The sequence below is a fragment of the Tenrec ecaudatus genome, chromosome 9 (assembly GCF_050624435.1).
Source record: "Tenrec ecaudatus isolate mTenEca1 chromosome 9, mTenEca1.hap1, whole genome shotgun sequence".
Lineage (NCBI taxonomy): Eukaryota > Metazoa > Chordata > Mammalia > Afrosoricida > Tenrecidae > Tenrec > Tenrec ecaudatus.
In genome coordinates, this window is record NC_134538.1 from 454,630 (window position 1) to 467,323 (window position 12,694).

Sequence of the window (12,694 nt, forward strand, 5' to 3'; positions counted from 1 at the left end):
TGATTAAGCACATAGATAATAACACAAAATGTGGCATTTCTGAACCATCCAGAGATTATGGGGAAGAAATATTTTGATAATTTCCCTCTTATTATTGATAAGTCAATATGAGCCAAGATTGTCTTATCATATAATAACATCTCTCTCCCTCTGTCTTTCTCTAGAGAACATTAAGCATAGACAAGAGTAAGCTGTGAGACAAGAAATAATTTTCCATATTTTGTTCATTCAATGTTTTTACAAAGTTCAAACAACAATTGACAAGTAAATGCATCCTTGAAGATTAACAGGAAAACTAACATATATGGCTTATAATGAGAAGATTAAATTTAAAAGGTAGTGGAATTAGACAGATATAACACTAAAGATGAAAAGGAGCAAGACAAAAAAAAAGAAAAGGAGCGAGAAAGAGGTTGATATGTTTATACGTATATAAGTATCCATTTTATATGATATATACAACAATTTGTACACTATCAACATACCATCTACACATATTAACCCACTGCTCTTCATCCAGTTGAAATCATAGTGTACAATGTAGTGCAGAGTGCAATACTGCATAGGCGTTTTGAGGGTATTAGTCTTTATGGAAGTAGATAATCTCATCTTATTCCTGGAGAATAGCTTTATTTGTTTTAACAGAACTATAACTTAGTAGCCCAACACCTAATTCACTTGCTGTGGTGATTACTTATTGCCATACTATGCACAAGGTCTTCAGTTCTAAACCACCAGCCATTTCATGAGAGAAAGCGGATGCCTTCCACACTCTTGAGGAGTTATAATCTCAGAAAACTACAGGGGCATTCCTACATGGTCCTATAGGGTCAATATGAGTCAGATTTGAGTCAATTAAAGGAATTTTGAGACATATAGTCCCTGAAAAAAACGGAATTGTCCACAAAAAATTTGATGCCCCACTCATGTGTTTGTAAATGAAAGTTTGTATGTTATGGAAATGTATACAGAGAACTATGGTCCTGGTGGTACATTATATTAAGCATTTGGTTACTAAACATTAGGACAGTGGTTCTAACATATCAGCCACAGCAAATAAGAAATAAGACACTATTTTCTTATAAAAATAGCATTTCTATTCCTTCTTCTGGGTTCATTATGAATATAATGAATCAATTGCAGTGGATATTTATATCTATATTTATATTTGAATGTAATATATAAATATATGAATAAATAATATTTACACATACTTCAATAAATATTTTGTTAATTTGATTAATCCAATTATGGCTCAAAATGCCATTAATTCAAACTGTCAATATTTACTTTAGTAGTACAAACATTTTGTAGTATATCTATACATCTGTGTTTGTGTATCTGGAATTATATGTGTTAATAGTCCTACCACTGTATGTTTTTAATCTATGTGAGTTATATTTTCATTATTGGAAACACTTCTCTTATATCCTGTTATTTCATTGATCCATATTTTATTCATTCATTGAAAATTATGGTTGTATTATACTCAGGTTTTTAATCTAATGATTTGTTAGACAATTGAGGGTGTGTGTGTATGTTTACTGTCTATTGTAATGATGAAAAATGTAGAAAATTTAAAATAACTTTTTTTTAATAGAAGATATTTTCCAATCACATCCTGGGGAAGATATGAGGAAAATACTATTGATGAGTTCTCCAGTCAAATTTCTATTCTTCCTCCATTACAAAGACCAGGATATTTATATCCCATGGAATATTTTCAATACAGAAAACCATTCAAGAGTCTTTCTTCACTAGACCATAATGAACAATTTCACACTCCATTCAATGCTGACAAATTTAGGAAATGTGAAAAAAAACATATGCACACGCCAGCAGAATTTCTAACAAGATACAAGTTCTATGAATATAAAGAAATCTTAAGAGAACCTTTAAGATTCACAGATGATTTGGGAATCTCCAATAAAGCTAAGTCTTATGAATGTAAACAATGTGAGAGAACCTTTACTGGATCCTTACAACTCACTCTGCATATGAGAATTCACAGTGGAGAGAGGCCTTATGAATGTGCGGAATGTGGAAAAGCATTTACTGGTGCCTCAGTACTGAAGAAACATATGAGAATTCACAGTGGAGGGAGGCCTTATGAATGTGAAGAATGTGGAAAAGCATTTAATCGATCTTCAAATCTCAATCGACATATGAGAATTCACACTGGAGAGAAACCTTATGAATGTGAGGAATGTGGAAAAGCATTTACTCGATCTTCAAACTTCAATGAACATATGAGAATTCACAGTGGAGAGAGACCTTATGAATGTGAGGAATGTGGAAAAGCATTTAATCAGTCCTCAAACCTCACTCTGCATATGAGACTTCACAGTGGAGAGAGACCTTATGAATGTGAGGAATGTGGAAAAGCATTTACTTGTGCCTCAATACTCAAGAAACATCTGAGAATTCACAGTGCAGAGAGACCTTATGAATGTGAGGAATGTGGAAAAACATTTAATCAGTCTGCAAATCTCAATCGACATAGGAGACTTCACAGTGGAGAGAGACCTTATGATTGTGAGGAATGTGGAAAAGCATTTATTCAATTGTCAAACTTCACTCAGCATATGAGAATTCACAGTGGAGAGAGACCTTATGAATGTGAGGAATGTGGAAAAGCATTTACTCGCTCCTCAGTCTTCAATGAACATATGAGAATTCACAGTGGAGAGAGACCTTATGAATGCGAGGAATGTGGAAAAGCATTTAACCGATCCTCCAGCCTCACTCGACATATGAGAATTCACACTGCAGAGATACTTTATGAATGTAATGAATGAGAAATAATTTAGTCACTCCTCACAGCTAAGTAAACTTATCAGAACTCACAGTTGAATGAAGACTTATGAATTTAAGGAATATTGTGACAGGTTTGGTAAATCCTGAAACTTGTCTATGTATAAGATCCACCATGCAGAGAAGTCTGAGGAATTATAAAGAAGCTCTACCACTATTAATAGTGTAATGGGTTTTTAATTTGTACTCCATTTTCTTAGCTAATGACTTCTATACACACCACGTAAATTTTATGAATTATTTTGTTATGTAGAAATAATAGCTTACTACCTCATAGACATATAAGAATTTTAAAATGTTTTACTATTTTCTAATATTTTCAATAAAAAATCTTTGTAAGTCCTTTAGAGGGATATGACTGTCATATGGTATGTGGATTTGTAACAGAAGTATGAGTCAAAATATTTTTAAGGGAATTTTTAATTCTGTGATCCCAACAGTAATATTTCACTGCAGTTTGTGCTGAAATAACAGTCCTTTCTGGAGCAACCAAAAGACTGATGCTGTCAGTGGTCCCAGCAGAGAGCTTTAGGTAGGTGAATCACTGCATAGGGAATCCCATCCATATTTAAGTGGTGAAATTGTATACAGCAGTCTTAACTAGAACAAACCCAAAGTGCTAATGACACCACTGTCAACCTGGTCTGAAACCAGGACGCAGAAAATATTTTTTCAGGAAGGAAATTTATTTATCATATTGCATGTAAAAGACGTGGCCTCTATTCCTAGAAACCACAGTTCCTGATATGTCAAATCCATTTCTGGTATTAAAACAGATTTGCTCATATGTATCTGAGTCAAGGGGTCACCAAGAAATCAGCCATGTATATTTCTCTTTCCTACCAAGTCTGAAGTATGATTTACCTTCTTGACCAAAGGCTAAATCTATATGTGGCCATGTAGCAGTGGCATTGCCCAATAGTAGATAATGTGGTCAAACTTTTCTGGTCCAACAATGAATATTCAAGAGTCTTGAATCCTCCTCTAAGATCCTGGTTTTATTTTGTTTTCAATTGGTTAGGTCTCATTCATCCCAAAATTTTGGTATCGCCATTTCTACTTGGTTCTTGTCATCTACCAGAGTAGAGCAATCCTAAACCTTCAAATATTTGGTTCCTTTCTACTGAAGAACAAGTTAGTTATTCTTTCATAATCTCTAGTTCTTTATTTTGCCATTCAACTCTGCTCTGGTGAACACTAGGTATATGTTTTTTTTTTATATGAGGTAAGATTGAAATTTAATAAATTTTTCTCATTAAAACATATTAGGTCAAGAAATTCATGTGTATTAGGATGCAAGTCTACGTGGGCCTACAACCTGAGGTCCCTGGGGCAAAGGTACAAAGGGTCCTCTTGTCAGTTTCCATTGGACACCTGTGGTAGTTACATACTTTCATGTCAACTTGTTAAATAGGTTGTAGGGGTGGAGTGTGGACTCAATCATGTCATAGCCAATCATGCCTACTCTGTGTGGGCATGGCCTTTTCCTGAGGATTCTGGGAACTTCTGTCTTCATGCCTGGAGGCAGCACACCCACTATCTGCTTCGTGTTCCTGCTGACAAACCACATAGAGTTAGGCTGATGAAGCCAGAGTCCTGGAGCTGGAGGAGCCACGTGGAGATCCACATCAGTGCAGAAATTCTTCCACCGCAATTTGACACCCAAGACTTACCACCCACTGGCCGGTGATTTTCCTGTACTTGGCATCATTGCATGTTCTGAGTGAGTCTGAAGAGGAATTTAAAGAATGGTATTGGACATATGGGCTAATATTGGACTTATGGATGTGATCTTGACTGGGCTGGGATGTTTTCTTAATATACAGTTACTCTTTGATATAAAGTTCTCTATTACACACAAATGAGTGTCTCTGGATTTGTTTCTCTAGTTGACCCAGACCAACACAAGCCATTTATTATATCCAAGTTGAATGGTGTCTGTGTGACTTTAAGGAGGGCTTCTGGATTCTGGAAGACTCTGCCTCCCACATAGACCTTCCAGCTGGGCCATACCCAATATATTTATTTGTTTGTTTAATGTGACATCTTAAAATCAAAACACTTGCAACATTTGGTCTAATTGAATCAGCATTGCCTCCACAGAATGTGACACAACACTGAATGTTTTGGTTTTAATTCCCATGTCATTATAGGAGCCTTCAGAAGTCCTGGGGCCTCCTTACTTAGACAAGCTGCCACAAAAAAAGAGAGAGAAAGATTCCACATCTAATGTATGTGAAAGGACTTTGGTATCAATAGCTTATGAGTAATTGGTAATGCCGTAACTCTGCTGGATAGTATGTAAGACAGAGAACCTCTGATTTCAATGATATGAAGTGTGTGGGGTGCATATATAATGCAGGGAATTAAAATGCATTCTTTGGTCTTAAAGAGTCTGATCAATGCCTTATTTGTGATTGATACTGGAGTAGCTCTGCTTAATAATAGTGTGTGAGAGATAACCCCAGGTTTAATGAGTTATCATTGATGCTTTCTGTTCTGAATGCTAATGGTAGATGTTTCTCATCTAAATATAACACAATTCACACACACACACAGGATGTAATGATTGAAATGCAGTGAAAGTAACTTTTTTGAGTGCTAATGTTGCTATTATACTGGATTCTCCCCTCTGCTTGAGACCAAGTTCAATTATTTCTTCGTGACACACGACAAACCATGTTTAATCCATTCTACTCTAACTTCATTTCCTCCAAGATAAATCCTTCTTTGTACGTTGTGCCAGAAATGAATATTATTCCCCATCTTTGTAAATAATCATTTATACATTTTTCAATGACTTCCCATGTTTGTTACCTTATCCTTGCTATAGGTGCTGTTAGGTTAACCCAAATCTAAAAGACCTTATCTAAAATAGAAGACAAGGCAACCTTGCCCATTCCTGTGTCATCTGCTCAGTCATTTCTATGTGTGAGCCCAGTTTCCAACTATTCTATCAATCCATCTTATTAAGGGTCTTCTTTTTCTGTTGTTAAACCTCTATTTTGCAAAACACGATGTCCTTCTACAGCAATTTGTTCCTGCCAATGACAAGAGCATTAGGAGTCCTGATGGTGTAGTATTAACGCTTTGGGCTACTGAATGCAAGGTCAGCAGTTGTAAACTTTCCATGTCTCCTCAGGAGAAAGAAGGAACTTCCTATTTCCATAATAAATTACGGTCTTGAAAACACAGAAGTACTGCTCTACCCTGTCCTATATATAGGGACATTATAAGTTAGCATGGCCTCAATCGCAAGGAGGGGCTTTTTTTTTGGGGGGGGGGCGGGGCTGTGGGAATGACATGTCCTAAGCAAAAAGTCAAGTTTCATTATGCTGGTTTCTAAGGATCATCTAGGCTGTACTTGCTAATAGACTGACATGCTCATTCTTCCAGAAGTCTTCCAGAAGTTCTTAACGTATTCAATATATATTGCTACCACCATAGTTTGCATAGTCCCACATTTGCTATTTCTACAAGTTGATTAAGGATTATATTTTAATAATAGTTTGGCACTTTGTTCAAAAAGAATTATTAAAAACTTTGTTGAAAAACTAATGACTCCTGTATTATGGATTTGTTTTAGGAATTACATGAGCATTCAAATAAAAATCCTGATGTATTTTTTAAAAATCAAAAGAAGAGAGCCAATATTCAAGAAACCAAAACAGAGTTTACACAAACAGAATGATAAATGTTCACGGATAGGAAGACATACTATAGGAAAACTACCAAAAGCACTCTATAAATTCAATGCAATTCCTATCCAATTCTCAGATTATTTTTCAAAAATATTTAAAGATAAATTTCTAACCTTTTTTGGAAAGAAACCCCAAGATTAACATAACTTTAAAAAAAAAAAAAAGAAATGGAGTCATTAATGCCCAGATACAACTACAGTTATTAATACAGGTTGCTACTGGTGCAATGATAGCTATAAAGACCAATGAATTAGAACAGAGAATTCAGAAATACACTCAAAGACCTATCCACACCTGATTGTTATCAAAAAACTAAAACATGTAGGGACTAGGTATCTTCTTTAATAAAAGGTGCTGGAATAGTTTGATCTCCATTTGCACACACAAAAAAGGAATAAGGCCAATTCCTCACCCCATGTACAAAAACAAAGTCAAGATGGATTAAATAGCTAAATATAAGTCCTAGAACTATAAGAATTATCAGTGAAAAAAAAATAGGTACACATGTCAAGTGATCTCATGCCAGTCATAAACACTATTAAACATAATGAAAAACACTCATGATTTTGTTGTATGGTGCTGTTGTCTGTCCTGACTCACACCGGCTCTACGCCCAACAGAACAGAACACTGGCTCATCCTGCACCATCCTCACAATTGTTCCTATATTTGATCACCTTGTTGCAGCCACTGCATAAACCTAATTTCCTTGAGGAAAGCCCTCTCTCTTGGACTGTCCCTCTACCAAACAGGTTGTCCTTCTCCATGGGGTGGTCTCTCCTGACCATACGTCCAAAGTATATTAGACAAAGTCTTGCCATCCTTCTCTCAAAGGAGAATTCAGGGGTAGTAAACTAGCTTAACATGAGGAACTCCATTGTGTTCTGAACCCCATTTTGTTTTAAACTGCCTTTAACCCCCACTAGCAGTTAGCACCCATTACTCCTCCTCCCGCTTCAAGAAGTCTCCAAACTGCCTGCCCAAATAGCAAGAAATGTACACTATCTTGTAAGACCTTTAATTAGTACCTGCAGTTGTGCTGTTCCCTGAATCCTGTTACCATGCCAACCTGATAAGTAATAGCTAGAATATCCTTTCACTTAAGCCAGTCCACTACTCTAAACTAAAAAAATCCTGTAATGTCTTTGTTCTGGATCAGGAGGTTTCCAGGTGCTAACCCATTCTCAATCCAGCTGTTTAATAAAGGCTCTAGCTATTAATAAAGTGGGTGCTTACGTCACAAGCTGTAACTCTTGCAAGAAATATGTGTTTGTTCTTTTGGCAGCATATGCTATTTTCAATATTTTTCACCACGACCATAACTCAAATGCAGAAAATGAAATTAGCAATGAATAAATGACTGGTTTTGCAAAGTTCTTTCATACAATCTCTAGCTTAATGTTTTCCAACCATCAATAGCTCTTTCTTTCCAATTCACATTCTAATTTCCAGTAATTTTCAATACATGCTATTTACATGGATGATCAATTTCAGAATGACAAAGTTATTAAAAGCTTCCATTTATTTCACTTTGACATCCATGTTTGCAGCCTAATTTGAATGATGTTATTATTGGGTTTCTTTGTACGTAAAGGGATATTGTCCTATCTCACACACACACCGCGATTAATGTAATGCCATTCCATGTTAATCTATTATTCCTTGAAAAGTGGATCATAAAACTATCTGATTTAAAATAGGTGATATGAATCCATTTCAGTTAATGAATATTTAGGATACAGATCTTCATGTGCTCAATTTCATTTCTGACATCTTCACATTTTCCTAGATTCATACATTTCACATACTGATTATTTATGGTTGTTTTTAGGTGTGACTTTCCATTTTTAGTCATGCCACATAAACACATGAAACTTCTGAAAACTTAACTCTCTATGCATCATTAACATCAACTCTAGTTTGAGGAATCAGCCCTTCTCAAGTCATATATTGAGGACCTTACTGTAGTAACCCACCACAATTAATACAGGGTGCTTTGGGAATCCTCTTGAAATGGTGAATCTATTTTCACACATGGAGCATTCTATCTGTTGTTTGACCGTTAGCTTTGTTTCTTATAATCACAGCCCACTCCAGTTCACTGTCACCCACATGGAGCCTGCTGGACCTAGCTCTTCCAGTAATCACTGAAGAAGAATCCACAAGCTGCACAAGAGGGTCTCCGAGACCCCCAAGGCTGTCTCAGATCACCCCCTGACTCCATCCGTTGCACTTAACACTGGACAAAGAGAAAGGCACTGTTATTAGAAGACAAACAAAACACACACAAAAATGTACACACAACAGGAACTCCGTTTTACATGTTTCCATGTAAAATTCCCAACATGAAAGCCCAACTCGGTCCAAAGTTTATGATTCATTCCCTGTGTTAGCTCAAAATGCAAAGAGCAGAGATTGCTGGACTGGGGTTTCCCTCCCAAAGCTCCCAGGACAGGGCCACTGCCTGGTGTCTCAGCAGACCAAGCGCTGCATTTACATTTCCTCCCCTGTTTAGGAGCCGAGGAAGACAACAGCTGGGCTGGAGCTCTCGTTAAGCCTCATAGAACAGAGCTTTCATAAGAGTTACTCATGTACTTTGGATACAGGCTTTGCTGTGGTAGTTGTACTGTAGTCTCAATTTTTTAAGGAAGTTTGCCATTTTAATCACTATTCTATACACATAACAACCTGTGTGATATGAGAGAGTTCAGAATGAATCCTACTTTATTAATGTGGATGCACAGGGTGGTTATGCCTCCTGTCAACATGGTATCTTTTAATCAATCTATTTCTTGTTTAAGAGTATTATTTTTTTACTTTAGTTTTACTTAATTTTTCCCAATCATGGAATCTCCTTGTTTCATAAAGTGATTCATACAGCATTCCCAGTTTTTCTTGCATAGGAGACTCATGTTCTCTCCCTCTTTGTCTTCATCAAGCCAACTATCTCTCAATCAATTTACTTGAACTTCTAAGAGAATGAGTTTCAACTTAATTGATTTACTTATTGTGTTCTTTAAATTTTATGTCACTTGAAAATGTTAGTTTTTCCTGCTAAACTATAATAAAAGATCCTTATTTTTCCACCTTTATGAGAGGAAATTGAGGTAATTAATATCTGATCTTTCTATCTCAGTATAAAGATGATGGTGATTGTTTCAATAAAGATTGATAGTCTCAGAAAGCCCCCGGGACAGTTCTGCTCTGTCCTAAATGATCACTATTAGTCGAAATTGACTTCATTTCAGTGATTTTTAATTTTTCTTTCTATAATATAGGTACTCTTGATATCAGTCAGAATTGATTGGACCATAATATATTGATTTACTTTACAAAATACTCTTTAGTTTGAATCTCACCCATTTTGTTATGTTGTGTTTTATTTTCATTCTGTATGAAGTAACCATCCAAGAAAAATTATATAAATGTATATGATAGAAATACATGGTACAAAATGTGTATATCAAGATATACATATGTGATTACAAGTGATTGTGCATATACAATTCATAAATGAGTGGTTTTCAGACTACCTATGGTATTTATAACAAATAATGTGGGAAAAATACTTTGAAGAAGTACTATGCTTTGGATGGAAAGGATAGTAAAAGAAATCATTTTGTTCTTTCTTACCACACACTTCACTTGGCTAGAGGTTTGACCTCTGCACCTATCCATCCCAGATGACCCATGTAGACCAGCTCTATTCCTGTGCAGAAATCTGTGGCCCCTTAGTGTGTGTCCCATGCAGTAAACGTGACTTGTTCTCACTTGTCACAGGGTTCAACTGCAAGGAGAAACATTATGTAGTCTTGATTCTGGAGCTCAAGAAGAAACCCTTTAGAGATGAAGCACAGTATGTTATGCTACCAAAGCTTACTATAAATAGACACTCTGACTCCTTCAGAAAGCACCAGCACATCCAGCTCTGGCGATACTACCTGGTTAGAGTTTCGCTCAATGAAGCACAGCTGAGGGAAATGACATGTGATGCACTTCCTGCTCCTCAGGCTCCCACCACTGTACAGGACAATTAGGGACACAGAAAATAGTCATGGATGACAAATAATAGAGGTCTCATTCATGTCCACACATTTTGATACTCTTAACACTCACAAGGAGAAGAACATCCAGAGGAAAACCTTGATTTCTGGACAAGGTCTGTGGTTCCAGAAGAATGCAGAGGCCTAGGGTGTGAAGAGTCTCACCAGGTTTTGAAATTTAATCTGGAAGGTGAAGAGGTCACATGCATGTTAGAAGCCCCATGTGTGAACAAGGTAAATGTCAAGACTGTTCTCCATCTTGTGTCAGAAACTAGATGGAAAACCAGCCTCCCTCACCATGGTAGCTGTCAGTGGTTAAGAATCCTGGAGTCTCTTCAGGAGGTAAATGAAATGGCTGCCACAGAGACTGTGCACACAAGAAACATTCGGATTTCCTAAGTAGCCTGCTCTAATTGAGAAAGGCTTTCAGGCCCCTTTTCTCATTTCTAAGCACACTCTTTCTTCCTCCTAACTTCTATGTGAACATTACTTCCAAGAACATTGGGACAACACACATAGTAGAGAATTTTGTGAAAAGGGGACCACAATTTGGAGGCTCAGCTTTGGGCAAATCTCTCAGCATCCCACTGGATCCTTTACCTTGACAATGGCCATGAGAATAAACCCCACCCTGGATGAGAGGTGGAATGAAGGGAGTCAACACCTTCCCTGATGATGTACATACCAAGGGCTTTAAAACACTTTGTGGATATATGAAATAATATTGAAATGATATCATAATATTGGAAAGAAGATAAAATTTTTCTATGAACATGTTAAGCCCCATGTAGTGTGTTTTCAATTTTCTTTCAGAAATTCCTTGATGGACATGAGAATGATGAGGGCAATGAATGTACAAATGTGCTTTACACAACTGATGTATGTATGGATTGTGATAAGAAATGTATGAGCCATAATGAAATGATTTAAGAAATAAAGATTATAGATAGTCTCAAAATTTTCCCACTCTGAGACGCAAAGCTACTGTCATGTAATTATTCTGGACTGCTCTGCTCCCCCCAAAAATACTGGATACTCACACAAATACACACTACACTCATAGGGTATACGGACAAAAGAGCACAATATATGAAGTATCATAATCGCATGTCCTTCTTTTTGCTGATTGGGAAAATGCAGTTAGGTTCCAATTTTCTTATAAGTTGACTGAACTTCAATGCATTTGACTGTTAAACTGTGTCAGAATCCTAGGACTTACACAGCAGGCCTTGAGATGTTTTTCACGTTTTAGATTTTTAAAGATTTTTTCACAGTTGCAGATCATGGAAGGCAGACTAGTTGAGCATGATGACCACTAGACTAGCATTCTCTCAGCAGTGGGGCTTGTCATACTTTTGTTCCCACAGTTTCTCAGGAGAGACCAGTCCCTGGAGAAGGACATCATGCTTGGTAAGGGAGAGAGAGAGGCAAAGAAGTGAAAGGTCTTCGACAAAATAGACCAACATAGGGGCTGTCACAATGGGTTCAAACGTGGGAACATTTGTCAGGATGGCGCAGGACGGGGCAGTGTTTCACGCTGTTACATAGAGGGCTTTAGGGGTTGGAATGGACACGATGCCACCTAACAACAACATAGAAAAGGTTGCACTTTCATGATAAACTTTCACAGCATCGCCAACTAGCTATGACAAAGTCACAGGAGCTGCCCCAGTCACTCTACAATTCTGCTACAACAGCGTAAGGTCATGTCAACCCAATAAGCCTTTCAAAATCTCATCCACAGCAGTGCATCAGGTGACATATTTCAAAGCCTTCCCATTCCTCTATGATGAACCAAACCAAATGTAGTGCTGCCAAGTACATTTTAACTCATTTTGACCATATAAGACAGAGTGAAACTGCTCATTAGTGTTTCCAAGTCTGTAAGTCTTTACAGGCTGTGTTAGACAGGGTTCTCTAGCGAGACAAATCAGATTGCTAGTAATTATATATAAATATGTTTATAAAGATAGATAAAATAATACAAGAAATGAACCGTTAAATCATATAGAGATAGATAATATAAGAAATTAACAGTTAAATTATAAAGCAGTGAGACACCAGCAGTCCTTTAAGGCTTGAGAGCCGCCAGTTGCCAGTCCCCTTCTGTAGAGAGAGCTGGGTTATATATATCCAG

The 12,694-nt window shown here is 36.9% G+C and overlaps 1 protein-coding gene and 1 long non-coding RNA gene across 25 annotated transcripts in view; one reads left to right on the plus strand and one right to left on the minus strand.

Annotated features, from left to right (window-relative positions):
* LOC142456657 (uncharacterized) overlaps nt 1-6,068 on the plus strand; it is a 91,852-nt gene extending 85,784 nt beyond the window's left edge. For 14 of the 24 annotated variants that reach the window (XM_075557812.1, XM_075557804.1, XM_075557807.1 and 11 more), the window contains one exon: nt 1,601-6,066. In XM_075557812.1, the coding sequence (XP_075413927.1) occupies nt 1,601-2,798 (1,198 nt within the window). In that variant the 3' untranslated portion in view covers nt 2,799-6,066. Of the gene's footprint in view, nt 1-1,600 lie in introns of all 24 variants that reach the window. The other 10 variants (XM_075557814.1, XM_075557824.1, XM_075557815.1 and 7 more) reach the window with 3 other exon arrangements.
* Nucleotides 1-12,694, minus strand: part of LOC142456661 (uncharacterized) — a 75,093-nt gene that overhangs the window by 32,894 nt on the left and 29,505 nt on the right. The window lies entirely within an intron of this gene.